General features: G+C 40.2%; 1 protein-coding gene across 10 annotated transcripts in view; it reads left to right on the plus strand.

The window, feature by feature from the left end:
• The window catches only part of tns1b (tensin 1b), a 158,518-nt gene that overhangs the window by 74,652 nt on the left and 59,526 nt on the right, over positions 1 to 24,340 (plus strand). For all 10 annotated transcript variants that reach the window (XM_035676528.1, XM_035676533.1, XM_035676534.1 and 7 more), the window contains exon 4: positions 12,711 to 12,749. In XM_035676528.1, coding sequence (XP_035532421.1) covers positions 12,711 to 12,749 — 39 coding nt within the window. The remainder of the gene's footprint in view (positions 1 to 12,710; positions 12,750 to 24,340) is intronic.

Below are 24,340 nucleotides of genomic sequence, written 5' to 3' on the forward strand. Positions count from 1 at the left end.
TGTGTGTGTGTGTGTGTATATCTGGGATTAGGGATAAGGCAGTGGTCCATGACCATATAAAACCACCAGCATGAATTCTCATGCTTCTCTGCTGATGTAATCCTTGCTCGGTGTGTGTGTATCTGTGTTTCAGACACAGCTCAACCTCTTGAAGAGAACATTTTGGGGCTTTTTTATTATTATTTCTGTCATTGATACAGAACACAATCTGACTGTGAAAAGGACTTGTGTTTGATGAATGTCTGTCTTAAAAACTCCTTGTTTCAATTCACAACACCACACAGACCACCACTTCTTTCCTCACCTCACCATTCAAAAATGGATGAATGGATATAAAACTTGGCACTGGCCCTTGATTCAAGGGCATGAAGGTACATTGAAATGTGAGCAAGTGAGACAACTTTAACATCCACTCAATGTTAAGATAAATCAATACATGGCTTGATACACATCCCGTCTAATGTAATACAAATTATGTTGCATCGTTGGAATTATTATAATCTCCTCACAAAATACCGTAATGTGTGCACAGCAATTTATTTATACCCTTTGTCCTCTGGACTGAATCCTGGCACATACGGTGAACCTGCAATACATTAGCAACATAAATAATCTATAGCTGTGCCAAAGCATCGTGCCTTACTCTTGGGCTTTTAGTATAATTAATAGCATCCAATGAGGGTTCAGTAAAAGCTTCATTTTTTTTCAAGGGCGTCACTTATGGTAGTTACTTACAGGTTGTCTGGCATACATGACAAGCTGCTGCCGTAGGCCCAGAGGAAGGCGTTTAAAGAGTGTATGAAGGAACATAACCGGAGACTAATGTTGCAGGTAAAATGAACAGTGGATCCCTTTTAGAATTTACTGTTTTGAAGCTGTAACAGCTCAGTACCACTAAGACGCCACAAAGCCCACCAACTTGGACCAAATAATGGCCATTCATTCACTCAGAACTGACGTAATGTTTTCAGTTTAATTGTTTGGTTTTATTTTGCGCTATAAACCAAACATGCGCTGACCAAAATCATGCATCAAAATCAGGTTTGTATTTCAGACGTTTTGGGTAGAAAGTTTCTAGCACTCAAGCTCCACTCTAAATGAAACCACTCACCCACAATCCCCGTTTCTCCCCAATTGTCCTTCAGTGATAACTGGTGCCAGCACACTCAGACCAAAGCTTTCTATAGACCCTTGCGGTCTAATACCCCTTAAATAGAGGAACTCCTTATAATACCCCTAAAAAGAGGAACATTACAGTGAAACTTTTAATGACGGCTAATCTTTTAAATGACTCCATGCAATCAAGCTTAAAGCCTGGTATAATGGCCCTTTCTAAAGCAGCGTTTGCATTTTCGTAGTCAAGGGACGTATTTAAAAAGAAAACAAACGAAACATTCCCAGTCTTTGACAAGCAGCTTTACGTTCTTGATCACCAAATGACTTGTTTGCTTGTTGGCTTACCTATCAGTTTCCAAACACAAACCAATGGCTATACGCTGTCTCCTTATCGCGTTATAGTTGTAGTAGAGAACATAATATTGGTGTAAATATAGAGAGCCTTATTTGACCCTTGCAGGGCTCCTTCTCACAAACACAGACCTCTTTTTGCTTCAAAGCAACATGATTCTTATTGAATGTGGCTCCTCCAATGAAACTCAGCCAAGGCTTTTTAAGTCCATGTGGAGAGTTTTGAGTTTGCAGATCTATAGATTTATTCAACAATCGATGCCCTGATGCCCTCAGATTCAAGGATTGGAATGTTGTGCGTTGGTTGAGAGTTTCTGTTTGAGATCAGTGCCCCTCCAACTGGTAAACTTTGAGTCATATGGACGTAAATCTTTGCTTTGGAAGCTACTGAGCCGAATCATTTTTCTTATGTTACAGAACCATAAAGACACCTTTGTATCAGTTTGGAACCCAACAGTATGGAAGTTCAATTCCCTTTTGCCGCATGTCGCCCTTTTGCCCTCCCCGTTTCCTGTCTATCTTCACCTGTCTAATCAAAAAAAAGCATCTTTAAAAAAAAAGAGCCTACAGAATAGACTACAATACTGTACTCTCATGGTATCTTTGTGAGCTAACCTGCACCACAGGCCCAGTTCCAGTTTCGACGTATCTCTGTGTTTGTTCAGGAGGCACAAGAGAGACAAGTTCATGATGTCATGTTTAAGGATTTCACCTTCAACCCCACGCAAGACCGTTTTGTTGACTTTAATTCTTCGACATGAATTTAATGGACTTTGACAAGATGCCGTCTTTTTTAACCTCTGTGGTCACATATTACATCACTGCACACAGCTTCTTTTTAAGATTAACGGGCTATTTGGAGAGGCGCTCCTGGCTGTGCTCTAAAAGCCACAACTTTCATCAGAGGTTGTTGGAAAGCAGTGGAACAGCCACCTAAACTAACTGGTTTAAGCATTTTTTTCATCATTGAATTTCATAACATTTTAGGACTTGGCTGTAATGACCATAATTACCATTTCCAAAATCCTAAACTCCTTATCCCTTTTAAATAAATCTTCACAATTACTATGTTACCCAATAAAATGATTTATTCATCATTCAGAAGTTTTATTAAGATGATGTACAAAGCGTGAAATTAGTTAGCTCTGATTCACATTCACTTAAATTAATTAAAAACAGGGTGGTTTGTTTCCATATGACTGAGCATCCATGTGAACACTATGTGAAGTATGTGCCGTGTGTGTGTGTGTGTAGGTGTGTGTCTGTGTGTGTGTAGGTGTGTGTGTGTGTGCCAGCAGTCGACCGAGAGGGTGGAGAGGTTGTTTTCTTTTTTTTTTTTTTTTCTTATCAAGCCTTCATGTCTCTCTGAGGAATGTTTATAGAAAGCAGACCTGTTTCCTTACTTTTGCCAGAAAGTGCTCATATTGTTGTTTTCTTTTCATGGCTGATTGATGGGGAAGGGGGCTTGGCCTCGAAATGAAAGACAGGAAACATCAGTGCCAGGTTCCCGAATCTCTCTAAGCAGCTGAGATTTAACGACTGGTGTGCTAAAAGTTGAGGAGACTGGCCCTAAACAGCTTGTGTACAGTATTAATGTGTCGCTTCTTTTTTCTTACCTTAAAATGTAAGATTTCGTTTTTTTGCACTTTGCACACAATTTTAACTAAGTTTCTATGTTTTGGATGGTAGTCAAGATTTATGTATCTGCATGTTGAATATTTCTATAAATGATTGTGTTCTCTGTTATCCACATGGACATTTTGTCATCAAAAGAAGGTTGTGAAGACTTATTTTAACTTCTGAGTAAAGTCTGGAAATCAAAATTTTATGGCCTTGATAGTTTTGTCAAGCTTGTTTATGAGCTGCTAATGGCAGTGTTGATTTGTTTCCCCCTTTTGAGACATATTATTAATATTTATTATAGTAATATTTGTGCTGGAAACACAGTGCAGCAGTGATTAATGCTTGCAGGAGTTGTTATGCAGATCTAAGAATGTATCAATATTATTTCTGTAGAATTCAAATGCATATTGAATCTAAGAACTGGTGAGTGATTGTGTACTAAACACCACTGAGCAAAGAGAGAACATCACAGTTAATTCTTACATAATCTAAAATTTCCCACATTCACTGTCGATAGCTGAGGAAAACCATTTTGTGCAAAAAAAGGAGATGAAACAGAAGGAGATAAAGGAGGCAGAGGAGTAGGAGGTGACGAGAAAGACAGAGAGAAACTTTGGCGGGATTAATTGTGAAACCCTAACCTGCCCAAACATCTGTCATTAGATACAGAAAGGTGAGTGGGTGTGAGGGTGAGTTAGTGTGGCAGTAAGATCCTTGCATGTTAACATAAGTCTGTAATACCTTCCCTCCAAAGGGGCCGTTTTCCCGAGTTATATGCTAACAGCTCATCTTGTCGCGTTGTGCTGAATGTCAGCGTGGTTGACACAGGCTCGCCTCAGCTTGTCCAATTTCCCTCCCGACAATGCCTCCCGTCCTGACTTAGGCACTCCTCATCCAAAGTCTAGAAAGATTCATTTAAACAGCACATACTGAACCCAGTAGTAAAATTGAAAGTCCTTGATTTTAGGAAAAAAATAGGTGTAAGTAATGTCTCCACAAAATTAGCTGTTCTGGAGAAAATAATATCACATGATCTTCATCTGCAAGTTGTCCAGTTGTCATTAAGGAAAAATGGTGATTTGAACAGTACATTTAATTCTATGGCAACTGGCTGCCGATAAAGATAATGTGATATTATTAAAAGCTCCAGAACAGCTACTAAATGGAACTTGTGGTGAGATTGTTTTTGTCCACTACATCCCATCTCTTTTGTCTGTCTTTAAGAGCCACAGTGATATAAGATTATGGTTGAGACTGTGGCAAACCCTGCACTCTGCCATGTTAAATATTAGTGCTCACAGTCACCACAATAACTATAATAACCACAATATCATATTATGTGGTTATTTTTCTGTGTATATAGGGGTACAGTGGAAGGCATACATCAAAATATTTCATTTTTAGGACTCGTTTCTGACCTGGCAGTCAGTACTGTGGTTTAAGGGTAGAATAAACTTTATAGTCCCCCTTCCACTCAAAAAATATGTTTTGCTTATTGTTACTTCACTTGGATGTTTGAGCTGAGCAGAATGATGTTGTGCAGAGTTTGACACTAAGAGGCTGTTTTCACATTCGTCTACTCAAGGGGGAAATTTTCTTTGCCCACACCTTAAATCTCAGTTTAACATATGTATATATATGTACATATGAGATGATTTGTGACATTACAACTAGTTTGGAAGCCAGTTGTGGTCCAGTATGCATCTTACACAACTGAGATGGGAAGCTCTGGTAATTTAACTTTTGTGTGAAGAAACCATCAGATGCAAATTATTATATTATATTATTATTTTATTATTATTATTATTATTATTTTTTTATGTCTTAAAGCACATCTAGAAGGGATCTTTACTTTTTGCCCTGACATACTGCACTTTCTTTGGCTTATAGTCATTCCTATGGCTCTTTTCTGTTTAAGTCTCTTCTGCCTGACTTGTTCTGTTTATATGTGTGCATGCCTGTACACTGGTTTCTAACTGCGAGTGAGCAGATGTCCAATGACATCATGTGGAAAAATATTTTCATCTTAACAGTGTCACTAAGATACAAAATGGGGAGATGCTGTAAGTCTTTTTTTCACTTTTGACAGAGGCAGAAGTTTTCCCCTACTTCTTGTCTTTGAGCAAAGACATTTCTCTGTACTGTACATACAGAGACAAAATAGATATTGATCCTCTCATCTGTCTCTGTGTACGATGGCACACAGGCACTTTGCTCAAAATGTCAAGTCGCTTCAGTACAGAATTACTTCAAAAAGTAGAAAAAACAACCAGCCCTCTGAGCAAGAGACTTTCACTATTGATGCCAAAGGGCGTACATCCACTCTCAACCTTGATCCTTCGTAGCTGCCGTCTTCTCTCGCCCACGCCCTCCCCCCTTTTCTCCTCACTCCCCACCACTTGGCCCGGTGCCAGACAGTGAGAGCCATGCCGAATGTGTAAATTAGCGTGCTGGTAAATACTGGCTCTTAGCTGAAAGAGCCTGGGAAGGGAACGTGACCCCCGCTGTAACTTTGGAACAAAAGAAACAAGCTGTAGCTTCTCCCCTCTCCACGCCGTCAGTCCTGTCCAACAAAGACTGGGTGAGAATGAACAGGCGCTCCAGTCGGCAGAGGGCCACTATGAGTCCCGGCCGTGGAGAAGAAACATGGCAGGGACATACAGAGGCTGTCAAATCCCTCTGGGGCTCTAGTTGTTCATACACAAGCAGAATAACATAAAGTATGTGTTCTTTTTTACGTGTTTTTATCTTCATATTTATTTGATCTATCACAGTTTTATCTCTGCTTGGTTATGTGCTACTGCAGTGACGTCAGTCTTAATCTTTATAAAGTTTACACACACACACACACACACACACACACAGACTTGTTCCATGACACTTTCATATATTCAACATCTATACACACACACACACACACACACACACACATTGTTAGCCTGTAAATAACAATAACCTAAAAGCAACAAATCATCACATTAAAGAGGCTGTAGCCAGAGAATGTTTACTCAATAAATGCAAAAATGATCATCAAAATAATTGAATAGAAACATTTTATTGTTGATAGACTAATTTATTAATGGACTAATCATCGCCGCTTTCTACTGTATACAAGAAAGTACACTGGCAGTACTTATAGTATGTGTAAAGACACATACAAAAGAGAAACAGATAAATAAACTCACGTGCCCTCAGTGCTTAAGTGTTTCTGATTCTCTGAAACGTAAATCAGCCACACAGACAAGGAACAGTGTTTGGAGACTGCTGTTATGTCATGTACATGTCCTGCAGTCCAATCTGCTCAATAAATCTGAGAATTTCCACAACTTACCCTGAAGGAAAACAGAAACAGCCATAATTTTCACAGAGACGGAGGCAGACAGAAGAAAAGATCTAAAAGAATTTAGATGCCGAGAGATAGAATGAGACATGTTAATGAAAACACAATGAGCGTGAACATTCTAGTAAATAATCAGTCAATATATACAGTCGATGGATCAAAATTGTCAGAAATCAATTATTAGAAATTGAAAAGGCGATAAACGCAAAGTAATAGGGCATGGCCACTTGGACTGGAGTTCTCCCATCATTCCTTTGTTCTTTGATAATATCCCAATAAGTCCATACGGGCCGGCTCTCTGGCACACTCCACCATCACGGCGGCAGAAAAGCCTTCTGTTACTGGTTACGGCTCACAAATTGAATTTGCACACTGAATAGTTCTGCTGGGATGTGCCAGATGCAAGGAGCTGGATAAACATAAAAGCACTCAGGGCAGCCGTGTGTTTATATGCCAGCTCAGTGGGCTGGGGAAAGTTTTTTTTTTACTTTTTAGCTGCAATGCATGTCCCCACGCTCTTTTCCACTGTGGAAACAAGCTAACCTGCGTGGCAATAGTTTCACTGCTCAGTCAAGCTGGAATGTGCTTTTCGCTGTCATGATTTATCACTCCGCTGTTTGATTTTCCTACATTAAGTTTGAGATTTAGAGACATAAACATAGCAGAGATTTTACTACGGGTTGTTTACTCAAATAATGAATCAATTCATCATTTATTAAAGGCTCTACACCGGTCACGTCATTAGAGAGGGTCATTATCATATTCAGACCTGGGAGACTGTCATCAGTTATATAACATAACTGTATCTGGAGTGTGTCAGTAGCTAGCAGGAAGCCGACTGCATGTGAACGCTGTCCTACAAGCTAGAGACGTCTGACATGGACCTTTGTCTGCAGGAAATGGGCCCTTGTTTATTGCTATTAGGACAAGCATGTACGGAATGCAACAACACAATTATTCTTTATTATATTAGACTCATTTGAATACTCCCGATAGCATCAACACACACTCTGGGCAGACCTCCTCCCCACGCACAGCAGAGCACGGACAAAGGCTTTGTGAAGGGTTTCATCTCATTTCAAACGTGATTCAGAAGCCAATTGCTTTCATGCTTGATTCAGATGTAAAAGTATACATTAAAGTTTGGTTTTAGGCCAGTGGTTTGTTCTGATCTTGTCTAGTGATAGCATTAATATTATGTTGCATTAAAATGGACTTAAACAAGTCAGAATATATCATTATAATTGACTTATTTGTGGAGAGTACAAATAAACAAGACTAAGAGTCTACAGCTATGATAGCCATGAACTCTGTGAGTCTAAACTTTAAGTGCTAACATCAGCATGCTAATATGTCCACAGTGACAATGGTAGGTAGACATGGTATATGTTTATTGTGGATAGCGTGCAGCTAAGGCTGATGAAAATATCATTAGTTCTACAGGTATTTAGCCATAAACCAAAATGTTGGACAAATGGAAATGTGGACTTTATAATGGCTCTATATGAAAAATTAAGTTATAACAATTCATCCTAAGGGGGGACATAATTGTAGCCGATCAAATTTCATGTTATTCCATCTAATAGTTTTTGAGACATTTCACTCAAAAACCATAAATGCCAACTTCATAGCACTAGGAGCAAAATCACCAAAGTAAATAGCACTCATTGTGGACACCATGGATATCTGTACCAACTTTCATAGCAATCTGTCCAATAGTTATTGAGATGTTTCTGTAACTCACAGATGGATCATGTTGTTTTGTCAGGATTATTTTTCACCTATTGTTTACCACTTTGGCTAGCCCACTGCTGCTCCCCTGCATCCAAATATCCCATCAATGTGGCTGTTTCACCAGACGACAATAGTGCAAAGTTTGGCTCCAGCAGAAAATTAAGTGGAAACTACTTAGCATGAGGGAGAATGTGAGCTATTCTGACATGGACAGCCATTTAATCTGACCTTTACATCAAGTTTTATTACACTGTCGACGTTGGCTTACTTGTCTATGATGTTGTCTCAAACATAATTAAGTCTGTTTAGCACAAATAAAAATATGCATTTTATTAGAGATGACATTCAACTAAATGTCAGTTGTCTGAGTCTGTTTAATGTTTGGAGAGGAGACTTGTTCATGAAGTGGCTCTTTGTGTTATGTTATGCACTCTCTAGTTCCTCACAGTGTATCAGACACTTTATCTGATGGTTGAATATTTGAATGAAAGGTTGCCCAGTCAGTGTTTATTGATCTGTGGCTTAATGGCACCTTCAGACTAACAGCTCAAAAGCAAAATAACTCTGGGGCTGGATTGTTGTGGGTGTGTTGCTACAAGGTACAACTAGATGAATTATGAACCAAGAAGTCTTAAGGTTTATCAAAAACCTAGACACAGGACAACGGTTTCTGATACTTTACTCTAAAAGTTACTCAGCCACAGTATTTTTGCAAGTGAAAGTAGCTTAATTCTTTAAGGTTTGTGTTCTAGCAGATATTTGATTGGATTGTGTTTTAAGATAATGTTGCATTGTGGTGTGGAAAACTAGAGCCAGGACCAATTACTGTGACTGTGTGTCGTCCTTGTGGCCCCTGCTGTGCCAACATGAGAAAACACGTGCTTTATTGGCTTAATTCTGTAACACACAAACAGATTTTTCAGCTCCCTGCTTCACAGGTTCACACATTCACACTTGATAGCTGCAAAGTTACAAAATGTATGATGTTGACCACTGAGCATCTCTATTACAGGGTTAAATGCTATGCCTTGATCAACAACACCCTCATAATAATTTCTGAAGGAGAAAATGCTCATGGGGTTGTTAATGTGTCAGTTTGGACTGTGTTAAGAAATATATTGTTGAAGGATATATTTAGATTTTGAGAAGCAATCAGACTGTTAACAATGTCCATCTAATGTTATGGTTTATTATATTGACTCATAGTAGTATGTTAGACCTCTGCTCAGATTGAAGCTTAGCAGAGCTCTGGTAGGAATGACATGGGGTCACCAACATCTAATAAGTCTGTTAAGTTGTCCAATGCCCACAGGCACGCCAAAACTAACAGAGTGAGGGAGATGTCAGTCAATCACTGTCCACGCCTACGCACTCCTGAGAAGGGCCGTTATCAAGCAAAATAAGTGAAAACACCTGTGTGGAGTGTAGTGTGCAGACTTGAAGTGTCTAAGTAAAGACAAATAGTAGCATTATTCAATATATTGGTTGTTACTCTTACTAACTACCTCCCTGCACAAAGTTCTTTGCATGGTTGAGTTTCAAAAAAATCAGCAGAAGACGATTTTCTGATTTCTTTGAGCAAACATGTAATCGGGATCCTCCAAAAACCTGGCGGTAACTTGGCTACTGGTGCGCATGCAAACTTGCTCAGTGATTTCTGACTGCAGGTGGACTAGCTGTCAACAGTTTGCAGTGCAGAGGCAGCGTCAGGTGGAAACACTACACAGGCCTGAGGAGACAGGGCGGGAGGGGGGCACCCAAAGGAGCGGGGCCTCTGAGAGAAGAACGGCATGTCGCTGTGCATGGAGTGATAAGGATGGTGGAGTAGGAAGGGGGTTTGGGGGATTGGAGGGGGGGTATGGGAGGGTTAGAATAACTTGTATTGGAGGTGATTTGAGCCAGACGGAGATACAGTGTCCTGTCAACTTCAGACACACTCCGCCATGCCAGACAAATTCTCGAAAACAGAGACGCATTCCACTGGGATGCCATCATTCAAGTAGGCTGTTGATACAGAGGACAACGTGTTGAGCAACTGTGACGGACAGCAGTCACAGAGGAACATGTTGATACCATGAAATATGTAAAAAGATCCTTCCTTTACCTTACTTTTGCGTCCATAGGAAGGTATTATGGAAGTACTTACAGCCAGTGTATTGGAGGATGTGTAAAATCTAGGCACTGCCTCCTTTCATATCAGTGTATCAGCTGCTTCTAAAACTTGTAATCTGATAAAGGTAATTTCCTGTTTAGAGACAACATTCCTGTATTCCAGATGGGGTAACGGCTACAAAAAGGACTAAGACTGTAATGACCCAAGGTGACTCACACATCCTCAACTTTATGAACCTAATAAGCCATCCTAACATCGCAATGGCAGGCATCCAGTGGTCCGTTAAGTTTTGGTTTCAAATTACTTGGTTGGGGTAAGAATTACAACCTGATCGATTAATTAAGTAGGCCAATGTCTAGGGGAAATATTAGCTTATTGAATCAGAATCAGAATTTTGTTTATTGCCAAGTAGGTTTTTACGCCTACGACGAATGTGACCTGGTGCAGTTGGTGCATAAAATATACACATATACAAATACTACCAATATACAAATTTATTCAAATCCAAAACAAAAAAATCCACCACAGAAAAATAAAGTACTTCAAAATATAAATAGAAGTAAGAATAGTCAGAAAAAGATAAGAAAAGAAAGCGTGCAAAAGAGTGGGTGTAATTAAGTAATGCAAATACTTTATATGTACAGATGTCACGAAGACGAGGAAGAACAAGTGGGAAAGAGATCAGGCAGTTCTGTTCCCCGCTGATGTTCAAATCGGGTGACTCTTCCTCCCTAGTGAAGACCCTCTGGGCTATGCAAGAAAACTGTCACAGCCGAAAACTGAATTAACAAACAAAACAATAAAAAAAAAATGCATGTACAGTATATCCATATAAGTTTATACCAAAAATATGTTGAGCCAATTCAGAAATATAGTCCTGCTCAGTACATATGTTGGCCAGAATTCAAATATAGCAATATGGTGGTATCATTGCATCTCACCTCAAATCTGCTATCTGAACTAAGCTGTTTTACGTTCTACATGTGTGTAACTGTCTCAGCAGCGCTCAGAGAGGAAACTATTGGGAGAGACGATAGAGGAAGAGTTTTCAGCCCAATAACACAGCTTTTAGAAAGGCAAAATGGTGATACGCGCTCTAGAGGGCCTGCGTTTTATTTTTGTGGGCAGATGCAGAATGTGCTTCCTTCAACAGTAACAAGAAGCAGACCCCAACAGAGCAAAAGTCTTGTGTTCTTGCAATGACACAATTAGTCTTGGATAAGGAGAGTGCTAGCGCAGTGGCAAAGATGAAAGGTGCTTTCATAGGTCAACCGTTGTGATAACCCTGAAGTCTAACCTTTCAAAGCTAAAACAGATACAGTTTTGTGATAGTAATAAAAGAAGGATGAAGGATACAAACAACTCAAAGGCCTTCTGGAATCATAAAGCTGTGCTATTGTTTGTTGTTAGAGATGGTGGTCTGCATGGCTAACTGGGGAAAATTAGGTTTGTAGAGATTTTTTTTCCCCCCATGTGCAGCGTCAGAAAAATGATGGGAAAACAGTAACAAAGGGACAGAATGCAGACATGCACAGGAAGGAAACATCAGTGGTGACATCCTGTTTGTCTTCATCGTCATCAAGTAGTCATCTTCATTTGAACCTTCAGTTAGAAGCCATCATCATTATATTCTTCCTGTTTATCAGCATCAGTCCTCATGCGCCTGCTCCGAGCTCACAGAATGATTACGGAAACTGTCGGATGGTAATCGGATTAGCCCGGGCACTTGACAGATCATGAGTTCTGTTGGAGCGATCCCACCACTGACTAAGAGTGTAAGAAAATATCCAAAAATATAGTTTCACCTTTTTTTGTTTGGTGATATTGTATTAATTCTCAAATACACTGTATCGATATTTGTGTTGAAACCCCCAACCACTAGACAGCAGTGTTGGAAGCATAAACTGAGGTTTATGATGTTGGATGTTACAGGGACTGTGATAAATACAAATGCAGATCCCACTGTTATGGTTGCCTGTATTTTATTGCTGGATCTTTGGTGCTGGGCAGGTACTGTAAAGCAGGTTTACCAGCATTTTGCTGCTGGAAATGAGGTTGATGAAAACAGTGAGACTGAAACAAAACACATTTTTTTTGCATCTTTTAGCTCATTTTCTCGAGTTAAAATGCGGAGTTGGGTGGTAATTGTCTGTGGGTTCATCATTACAAGTGAGCCCTTTCACACTACACATAGTAATTTTTTACATTATTGATTAGTGCAGCTTTAAGTCTAATAAGTCTATGGAACATCAGTGGCGTGCTAAAGTCTGTTGGGTGCACTTTCAAGATATGAAGCCATAAAACCTAAATGCAAAACTTAAATGTAATTAATGCAGGCATGTTACAAGACAGTTGCTATTTATAATGTTTTTGGGATAACATAACTACAAATAAGCAACAATCTGACTAACCAGTTCTATTTTTTGCTTTTAGGTGTCTTCATCTTGTGTTCCAGCAACAAACTATGAGCTGGTAAGTAACAATTTTGTTTTGTTTTGGTAATTGCTTCCATGCTGTATGTGCTCAGCAGGCATTATTGGGTCCTTCGCGGTTCAGAATTATTGCAAACAGCGCTGGAAAGTAACAGCCTCTATCAGCAACACTAACAAGGCAGTTGCTATTGCAGATAATGGATCATTATCTGGAGGCCCCCTGAGACAAACTTGTGATTTAGGGCTATATAAATAAACCAGGCTTAACTTGACCTAACCATTGTTTGGCAGTTGTTTTCTCTCTTCTGCTAAAATTGCATTGGATCTTTTGGTTGCTGTGGCACAAAAAGCCTCCAGATAAGTCAAGGTGTCCTTGAATTTGCTATATCATGATGACGTCATTCGGTGGTTGAAATAACACTGAGCAAAGTGGGACGTAGTCTGAGTATGAAGTGATTTTGCAAGGGTAATAAAAAACATGCTTGCTCTGTTGCCTTATTTGGTATTGGCATTAGAAGCCGTGTTAGACTTGGAGATTATTCGCTCACTCTCTTTCTCATATGTTGTGTATTTAAATGGTTTTGGGTGCTTGACAAACCAAAGAAAATATCCCCTGCACTTTTCTATGCTCACAGAGAAAATATTTCTTGAAATGTCCTGTTTTTCTTTCATAAAAGCGGCAGTAATCAAGCAAGAACATGTTATTATCCTCTGCAGATGCTTTCACACTAGATGCTTTCTACATGAAGACATCTGTTTAAGATGTGCTCCGCATGGGCTAAGTTTTCTGGGCATTGTTAAAGGGCTGCTCTGGACCTGAGCACTTTGGTTTCTGAATGAACACCTTTGGACACATTCATCACAAACACACCCTCCCACACTACCTGTTGGCCTCCATTTGACATAAACATTGCTTCTCTGCTGTCAGCTCTGACCATTTGTTCTGATGTCAGTCAACTTCAAGTTGCAACTAGAAAGTCCTTAGTATACTTGAGAATGACTGCAGTATTCACAATACTGCAGAGGACCTTCAAAATGATAATTTCTTTATGACCACATTTGCAGTCAGAGAGAACACACGATAATATATGTTAGTGTAGTTGTTCAAACACAGAATATCATATATTTCTGTTCTTCATCAATGATCAGTTTTGATAGCAGGACAAAAGGCTGAAGAAAAAAGAAGCCGCAGGGCATCTGCCTTCATTTTATCTCCTTTTTCCTTGGCTTGCCGACAGGAGTCTCCCCAGAGGCTTTTGTGCCTGCATTAAAGGTGCTGATTGTGCTCATAAATGCTGATGAGCTAAGGCATAAAACATTTGTTGATGTACTTTACCACCAAAGAGAGGGGAGAAAAAAAAACCCTGATAAAGCTATCAGCGACTATGGCTTTCTGATAGCGTACAAACACAGCTAGATGGTCAGTATGGTCATTGGAAAAATATAAAGCATGGGAAATAGATATGGACTCAGCACAGGTTGCGTTTATGCACCTGAAGTGTTACACAGAGTTGTGGCTTCGAACTGCTGTGCTGTATTCAGTTTATATTAGTACATATTACGTAGATGAGTAAGTCATTCTGCTTGTGCGTAAAATATGTGTCACCCTTCTGGTGCGCAGCCATGGTAGTGACTCTCAGGGACAGGAACTGGATGATGCTGTTTGTGTTTGTGTGTGGACGTGCCGGTGTGCATGCCTGTCTGCGAGCATTCCCAGCAGCAGTACTCCAGCCTGAGGTGTGTGCCGGCTCTCCTCAGCCTCCTTGTTTGGTGAATTCCTTTGCTCACTGCCAGACCAACATGATTTACTGCCCCACTCAGGTGTAGACTGATTGCAGTATCGACCATATATTAACTTAGTCGGAAAAAAATGTTGGAAAGACAGAGAATCCAGACATTCCACTGCGATGGGACGAGTTACAAAATATACAATTTTATTACCGGGTGATAATGCTCCATTCTGAATGAAATGAAAATCTGATATTTTCATGCAGCTTTTTCACAGCATGGAGAATAACAAGTGCTGCATGCCATTTTCTGAATTGACTTACCTAAAGGAAAGTTACATAAAAAATTACTATTAAATTATTTGTAAAGGTTCATATCTTTTGTAAATGTACCTTAAATGAATGAAATGTCTATATTTTCTTCTTCTTCTTCGTCTTTAAGTGACTTGTTCCAAATGACAGACATTTAATCAAAAAATGTTAGCTTCCCCATTGTGAATATTTCTATTAGCTGTGCAGCCCTATGCTCATGCTACAAAACATTTTTTGTCACCTTGATGTGGTGGTGGACAAACTATCACAACTGAATTCAGATAAAGTGTACTGATTGCAAGATTCAAGTAAAGCATGCATGAAGTCCCTGTGTATGTGTGTGTGTGTGTGTGTGTGTGTCTCCACTGCCTCACAGTTCCCTGTTGCACTCTCTGACTTGTCTCCAAGGTGCTCCGACTATAATCAACTAAACCTCTTTGAAACATTGTTGACTAAACAATCTTGCCGCAAGGACCAATTCGTAGGTGGGACTTTAGATTGTCTCTCTTAACCTTGTAGATGTGGCTTGTTGATGCTCAAATTTTCCTTTTTCTGGGCACTTTGGGTTTGTTTTTTTCCAATTTTACACATCAAAGTTTGTTTACAGGTGTTGGGGAGTACTACTGCATATGTTAAAAAAGTTGAATGAAGCCTTTTGAGAAATAAGAAACTAGAATTTTAACTGCACCAGCATGTTGTAATTATGAAATTATGACTGAAATATAGTAACCCACTAGTTACTAACTAGAGAGTCTACAGAGTGAGTTTGGAATGAATGAACAGCCCACTGTGGGAAGGTGAAGCCAACTGGCAGCCCGCTTATTGTAACTGATGATGTGTGGTTGGAAGATCCCGTCCAACGGCGATGATGACAGAAGTGACTACCCCCAACCAGACCCCCGCACTTGGACTTGCATGGCGTGCTGTAAAGCATGCTGGGAGCATTCCTCAGATGTGCCCTCATGTTGAGCCGGCCCTGCCAGGAATTGGTTCTATTTTGCACAAACACAAAGCCTGGATGAGTGGATAGAGAAAGAGGGAGAGAGAAATTAGGGATTCTAGTGAGGTAGACTCCACATCTGAACACATGCCCCCCAGAAACACACATTAAGAATGCATGCACTCACAAGCAAAGATGGGCACACACACTCAGAAAACCATAAACCAATAAACACCTACGTCATCCAGCTTCTTTTTTTAATAGGTCTTGTGTAGTGGGGGAACAGGGCCAGGACATTGCTGAGTAATGAGTAACTGCAGGGCAAAGATGGTCTAGATGTGGTCCAATTAGCACTGTGTTTAGAACCACACATATTTCCCTGATGTGTCCTGTATTACGCTGTGTATACAAGCACCAACCAGGCATCCTGTAATGATATACAGTACAGACCCGGTTCCCTGGGAATGCACAAACTACCATAAAATACATGTTTAATAATGAGCCAGGAGAGCCAGCGTCATGTGTTAGTGTTTAAGTGAGCTACGTGATAATCCAGCATTATCAAGTGTGTGTCTATTACATAAGACCTAAGACTGGACTTGTGTGCAGGGATCCACTTCAGCTAAGATGGAGGGAAGATAGAATGAGCTTGTCAAGTACTGGGTCAAAAAGGTTTTTCCTCATCAGTCTCAAATGAATTATGTGTGAAATATAGTGGGAAAGTCGATGCATTTTTCTATCGTGTTTGACACGATTAAAAGTTTTGTCTATGTTGAGAAGTGCTATTGAAAAGAAATGTTTAGTCGTTACACTCCTAAGAAACAAAGTCCATTGTTCATTCTTAAACAAACATGTAACTTGTGAACACACTTAATTTATGTGGTTAAAAATAACTGAGCTTGTCAGTTTATATTGCTGAATTACAAGTAAACAGTGGCTTGTAAACTGCAGATTTATGAAGTCATCCCACAAAGTTAGGTGTTACAGTTTCAGAGTCAAAACAATTCCAGTCCCATTCACTATGACCTATTATAATAATGAACTGGTCTGCACGCTAAGCTGTAATTTACCCTCGACAGTGTCCCTACCAGTGTTACACAGTACAGTATGAAGAGACATCAGTTCAGACTGTGGTCACCCTCAGCTTGGTTAGTTATGTCAGGCTTTCCAAACTTGAGTAATCAGTGCCAGCTCCCTCCTCCTTATACCCTTGCATTTTGGTGTGGTTTCCTATTGTCGGTTCAGTTGTTTCACTTAACAGTTCCGTTCCAAGACGGAACCAATGGGAGAGTGCTGGTACATCTCACACTTTCAGACAAAACAGTGCTCCGGAACAGATTTTAGTTTTTAGTTTTAGTTATTTTTTTTTTTTTTTTATAAATCATTTTTGTAGTGGTGTTTTGGAAAGCACTGACATACAAACTATGGTTCCTATTAAACTGCATTACATAGATACTTGTCTATTATTATAACTAATAAATGATTGCATAATGCACAGAACATTTCATATTTCACATGCATGAGTTCACTTAGGCCAAAGAAATGAAAACAGTAGTGTTTTGATGGAGTACAATAGTCTAGATAAGGCTTGCACAATTGATTTTCTTTTTTTTCTCTCGGTTATTTTCACCATATTTCTGTGCTATTACCATATTGGGACATATGCAGACTTTAAAGACTTTAAATATTAAGAGTGGATGAGAAAAGATGACTTGTTGGGTAGGTGTGTGCGTGTTTGTGCACACGGGCACACACACACTCTACCAAGGAGTAAAAATACTTGGCAGCTACCTTCAGAGACTCCCTCCTGTCTCACATGTTGGAAAAGGCTTTTGGTTACATAACAGAGTGAGTGCTCGGGTCCGTATCAGTAGGAGCACTGACAGGCGGGGTGAGAAACACAGAGAAGTCAGAGGTGGTTTTGGGTCACAGACGGCTCAGGGGTTTTTCCCACAGCGAGGGACCATCTCCTCTCCTCTCCTCTGGTCCTAAGGGATCCCTGGCATTTTAGAAGCCCCCCTACCCCAAAGGGGAGGGAACAGGAATAGGCACCCGAACCCGAACCCTAACCCAGGCCTACACAGCCCCTCCTTCCTCAGCACTATGTTTACATTTCTGGGACATGGCTGTGTGAAAGCTGCAGATGAAGGACCATGGAGCATGAGAGAGGAACAGCTGTGTGTTTGCGTATGTGTTTGTGTGTGCTTTGGCGTGTGTGCCCTTCTGCTGGTGTGTTATTGAGACTGATGAAGGAGGGCTGGAGTGGACCATGTGAATATTATTGTTTATCAACATTAAGTAGTACCGTATTGTTGTGAATACGACCATAGTTTGTTACGGATTTTACTAAATTCAGTTGTCCAAATGAATGATTCCAAGGAATTTGTATAATCGTGTTTAACAACAGTTTGATTATTTTACATGTGATTTTGAATATTTACCATGTTATGTATATAAATATTAGAACACTATATTAATATAGTGGCATTGATTTCCACTTTTTCCCTCTCCCTATGAAATGGTGTTACTCTGTATATAAACATTCTGTTATTCTGAACTCAACTACAGTGAACCAGACACTAAACATTTCAGTAATTTTCAAGCATCAGGTTTTGGAATTGGCTCTGGGGTGGCTTCAGCTCCAGAGAAGAATGATTACCTTTTTAGGCAGCCACTAGAGGGGAAAACATTTGTTAGGGCTCTTGCCAAACAGCTGTGCTTTTACTTTGAAGGCAAACAAACACATTCACAGTTTTAACCCGTTTCCAAAAAGCAGCAACACTCCGCTCTGTCACTGAAGGAACAAGCATCAGACTGCTTAGCTCAGAGTGACTGTTGCTGTTTTCAGCAGCTGAGAATTACAATGGATGGATTCTACATTAAAAGACAAAGGCTTCAGGTGAAGCATCATTATGTGTACTAGTGTCTAGGCCTGCAGTTTGTGTTTTCCCCCACTAGAAGGCACTGTCAGACATGTGAGCTAGGAACCTCTACAGGTGTCCTGTGTCACATCTGTCAGCCTGCCTTGCTCCCTGTGATGGAAAGTGTTGGTCACAAAGGGGAAAATCACAATACTACAGCATGTAGACAATCAGATTGAAGTACTTTAACAATGTTCTTTTTGTTACTAGTTGCCTGAGACAGAACTGTCCAGATGATGTAACTCCAAACAGCTGGTGCTCCCAGTCGATTAAAACAAGATCCGAATTTTATTTGCAAATGTTATTTAATTTGAGACTGATCCACAGTCAGGCTAAGTGGCCTCTGGAATGTTTTGGGAATATTCATTGTGACATGACTCAGTTGCCTACTGTACATGAGAAAACTCAAAATATACAGTTTCTGTTCTGGGAAATGTTTCATTCTCTTAATATAAGGCCCCTTTAACGATCATTTGGTGTAACATGGCTTCAGATTGCGCATTTAACTTTTCATCTTTTCATGTCATTACCAGCGAGGAATGCTGCATAATTTCTCATCAGAGCGAAATGAAAGTTTCTACATTATTCCGGCAGCTTAGTTGAAACATAAGCACATCCAGGCATGTCTGAGACCGCTAAGCTCTCAGTGTGGGCTGTTGTCCAAAATGCAGTGTAAACATATGAGTAGAGCTGGTGCGTGGCCACTCTGCTGCCAGTCCAGATGGTCGGCATTTTTAGGGGTTTCCAAAGAAAGCAATTGTCCTAAAAATGCGTAAGGCTTTCCAGGGGAAGAAAGAGGGAGGAGAGGGGAGGTGTGGAGGAGAAGATGAGTGGCACCCAGCACACACCCTTGGTCTGACTAACACACACATATAGACGCAAGGACATACGCTAAAAATAACAGCAGAACTTCCCATGAGTGGTTCGTGACACTCACTCTGCCAGGGGGTAGCGCGTGAACACACACCCAACAAACACAAGATCACACATGCAGAATCATGTACATACAACTATAAATCATAATTTAAGTGTTACGAGACTAGAAATGTGCGTTTTCCTTCCTCCTTTCACTTTCACACACGCATACAGAATCAGTTATTGCCTGCTCGGCTCACTGACCGAATGTAAACACTGAATCATTCCAACACTCACAATCAATGCTGTCTGCTTCCTCTCAGGGAGTAATACTCTCTCTCTCTTTCCTTGTCTCACACCCACACTCACACACCCAAAGCGGTGATTTTAACCGCTCTGCTGTCCCCGCTGAGCTGGCTGGGCCGAGCTAAATGGGCTGTGTCTCGAGCTCTAAAGATGCTGTATATTTAGCCCTGGGTCATTTCCCCAGAGGCCCTGCTTTAGGCTACGTTTATCCTCGCCACTCAGGGGGGAAACTCCCAGCATGCTTGCTACCTCTGCGCTCCTAAAGGAGTGGGCTATAATTTGGTAAATTGGTCAAAGGAGCCACTATGCTCATGTGAAAGAAAGCACATGGTACGGTGTTGGCAGAGATAAAGAGCTGTGGGTGAAAGTCTCACTGATATGCTGTACTTATAGGAGACAAACACGTGTCCATGGTCTCTCCACATCTGTGTTTTCTCGTGACACATTTTATAAGGACACTGGAACATGAGTAACAAAAGGCTCTAAACTCAGTCCTATTGCAGGTAATTAGTGCTGGTCTTTGAATAAGCTGTGTGTTGTAGTCTGGAAGGCTAGGGAAATTCCAGTGTATTGCTTTTAGTAATAATAACATTGTACTCACCAACTGAATTGCTTGGATCTGGGAACACTGGTTGCACTAGGGGCAGATGGGGGCAAAAAACATGAGCGATCAGACAGGTTGTAAACAAACCCCTGAAGACAGCCGATGTAAAATATACCTTCCTGCACTTGCCATAGTTGTGCTTAACCTCCAAATAAAGTTGGTTAAATTGATTGTGGCTAAAGAACATTTGCTCTTGGTCTGAAGGATGATCCATCGGAAACAGCGAAATAATTGTGTAACCATTACAATTTACTGTGGTAAAGTTCTTTGGCACTATCTATGTGTTGCATCCTTCCTCTTCTCTCTTCGCTCATAATAACAGGATACTGATTTTCTACTAAATTTGATCATGAATCTGACATTATCTAGTTAGCAGCCACAGATTCAATTGCTATGTCCCTATTGTTGTTGCGACTAGCTAGCTTAGAGGAGCAGAAGAGTTTCTTTGGAGGAGGTCTGATGTGTGACTTAGGGCCTATCTTTTATTTTGGTTGTGATACCCTCGATAGCAACCTCCTGGAACACAAGAAAGACATCAATACAAAAGCTGTTAAATCTGATTGTCTGACTCCTTTTTAGCGATGTTGCCATTCCCCCAAATCTCAGCAATTAGTTTGGTGACTTCAGTGTTATCATAAGTGATACAAATGATGGCAAAGGTTATGGAAATAAGAGCCAAGTTTTGATCAAGCAGAATGTGCCTTTAATTAATCCTTGATTAGTAGAATATTGGAAGAATTTGTACAAATTAGAGGCCAGGCCAGTATTAAATATGTAGCACATTTGACAGACCACAGCTTTAAAACCCCATTTTTATCACTGGTATTGATGAACAACAACTCCTCCAGCTACCAGATTCATTCATTCTGAACTTTGAAATAGGAAACAGGAAATACTATTTGTTTATTATTGTGTCCGTTACTATTTTGCCACCACACTGGGAGATCAACAGCCTGTATTTAGCTCCCCTCATGAGAACAAATGCAACATGATGTTCAGCTGACTTGGCTCAAGGTGAAGGCTCTGAGCTAGAGTTGTGCCAACGACTCAGAACGTTTTTAATTTAATCATCAGATGTGTATACTTACATATTCAGTGCACTGGAACTGTAGCATTTGTGTTTTCACTCTTCCTGCAGGTGCTGCAAAGCTCTTGGCTACAGAACAATGATTTGTTTTGTCTTCTTTGCTCTCGGATCTTTTGTAATTATGTTTAAAGAGCATACTGGTGTTTTTGATTTGAAGTGTCTGCAACAGTCTGTGCTGTGGTTGTACGGCTGACATTTGCTGTTGTGCCACAGTACACTCAGGTGAAGTGTGAGGAATTCAAAGTCAAATTTGCAGTGTCATTGTGACGCGAGCTGCATTATTCAGGACAAACGTGAGAAACATGATTCTCAACTAAAGAATCAATAATTAAGATCATGATTTTCTCTTATGATTCAGGATTCTGGTGTGATTTACTGTCTTTTTTGATATCTTTACTGAGGGGCACAAAAGTCAGAAATTACTAATTGGATGCACATTGTGGCTCATATTTATCTTTGGTCTTAATGCAGACACCAATATGACCCACAGACCATGGGACTGTCACATCAAGCTGTTTAATCAGGAACACTTGATTTGATAGATACAATTAATCCTGCAGCCTTAAGACGTGGTCTCACCCAATTGACCGGGTCTGCAGGATTTGCATATCTTCCAGAAATAGACAGCGCTAGAAGCTCGGTGATGAAAGGACTACTTGCAGGGGCTAGTTGCTGAACCACTCTAGCTGGTGCCTCGGTGGCTAACATGTTAGCACTAAGCAGTCGAAAATATCTCTCCAAGCTTCTTTCCATTTGCTTCGTACTGTTCTGTTTACTTACGCCTGGCATTTTGTTCTCAGGATTTTACATCATTTTATTCAATAAAGAGTTAGTAAAGAGAGAAAACAAGCTCTGTGTTAGCAAGTTACCAAGGGGACAATAAGTCCACACAGAGACCTATTTGATTCCTGTCTCATTAATGGCTGCAAACCATTGGTCTTTTGTGGAGGGGTTTATACTCTGACAGAGGAAGTTGAATAAAATTAGATGTAGCAACTCAGCCAATAAACTAGTATACCTACTTCTGTTTTGTAATCTCCAGCTTTTTACACTCCCCTCAAAGCACTGACAAGACAGTTAGCATTTGGTCAACAGCTCGTATCCGCTTGCCAAAGTTTACTAAAGTTGACTTGAAAGATTTATGTAGATTTCACCAGTTTACTATGCATGTTGATGTGATGTCAGCTTATAAATGCAGCGGTGTCGGACTTTTGGATGTCAGTTTCTCAACAGAACATAAACACACACAGCCAGCAGCCCTTTCATCCATTTTGACTGTGAACACAGTTCTGGCCCAGGGGGATTGACCTTGAATCTGAACTTCACTATGACACAGCAAAATTCTGAGCTAGAGTGGATGCTGATCTATAGTTTAATTTAAAAATAATTTGAGTCTATATGAAAGCCAAGACCCAGTCCTGGCTTTGAATTTAGAAATGTACTGTGCATGGCTTGCAAGAATTGTCATGATGAAATAAAACATCTTTGATACCGTTACTAGCCTCAGTGCCACAGTCCCACTTCAAATCTTTTCTTTGAAGAGGGCTTAGAGAAACTGCAAACACTTCCTCTGTTGATTATTTTGCTGATACACAACTTCCCAGGCTTTCTCATGCTTTCTGAATTAGTTGCAACACACATACAGACACACACACACACACACTTCGGCCATCTGGCTGCAATTGCACAAAGCGGAAACGCACATGTTAGAATATATCACTGTGAGAATTGTTTGTGTCTGTGTATGTTTTTTTGGGTGTACACACACACAATAGGGTCTATTTGTGTGAAAATGCCTGCGGCTGCAAACGCTGGCCTCCAAGCAAGTCCGCAGTCTGCATTTAGAGGCTCAAACATCAGTCTGGTGTTTCCTCTTCCTTCATTCCTAGAAGTAAGTCTGTCTTCCACGTGTCTGATGTACAATATCAACACACCTAAACACACCTACGTAGCAGAGAAAAAATTCATGGTCATGATCTGACATTAAGTTAAATTTTACAGTTGTGTTGCCTCGGCATTGTATTGGTAATTTAACCACCATTCTCTTTAGTATTTGGTTGTAAGCTGATATGTCACTGGTGAGGCTGTAGGTTGGAGTAAAGTTAGGATGATTTCCTGGTTGGTGGTTTACTCTGGGCGTTTGGAGTCTGTATTCTGGAGCCTGCACAGCCAGACTATAATTTACCCTTTGCATTTACTGTTTATATTCCACTGAAGCTTTCTACTGTAGCAGAGCATCCCAGCTCTTTGTGTGGGACCGTCCGGTTATTATTGCCATGGGGAGGCTTCCACAATGCATCCAAATTACGATTTCCAATATTTAACAGCATAAAACATGGCTTTTCTGTACTTTAAAGGACCAGTGTGTAGGATTTAGTGGCATCTAGCGGTGTATTTGCAGATTTCAACTCACTCCCTTGCCTCTTTCTTTCCAAGCGCCAACTAAAATGGCCACGAAACACGTGAAAAAAGGAAACTAGAGCCAGTGTTTGGTTTGTCCATTCTAGGCTACTGTAGAAACATTTTACCTGCAGCATTTCTAGATAAAAACGGCTCATTCTAAGGTAACAAAAACACAACAATTCTTATTTTCAGGTGCGTATACACGCCAAAAACACATCAATTAACTACACTCCTGCACTGAGAAAAATGTCCCTTTATTATTGTGAACACACACATTGCCTTAAATTCTTAGCTTACCAAATGTGTATTAATGGGATATCATATATAGTTTGGAGAATATAAATATGTTTAAAACCTTGAAAAAGATTTCGATCAGAACATATTTGATCAAACAATAAGTAAACAAGCCTAACAACACAAGGACTGAATGTCAACTTTCAGTACTCTTTATAATTGTATGGGCTGTTTTGAAAAGG

The sequence above is a fragment of the Morone saxatilis genome, unplaced genomic scaffold (assembly GCF_004916995.1).
Source record: "Morone saxatilis isolate NCDOM2014 unplaced genomic scaffold, NCSU_SB_2.0 Contig5, whole genome shotgun sequence".
NCBI classification, from domain to species: domain Eukaryota; kingdom Metazoa; phylum Chordata; class Actinopteri; family Moronidae; genus Morone; species Morone saxatilis.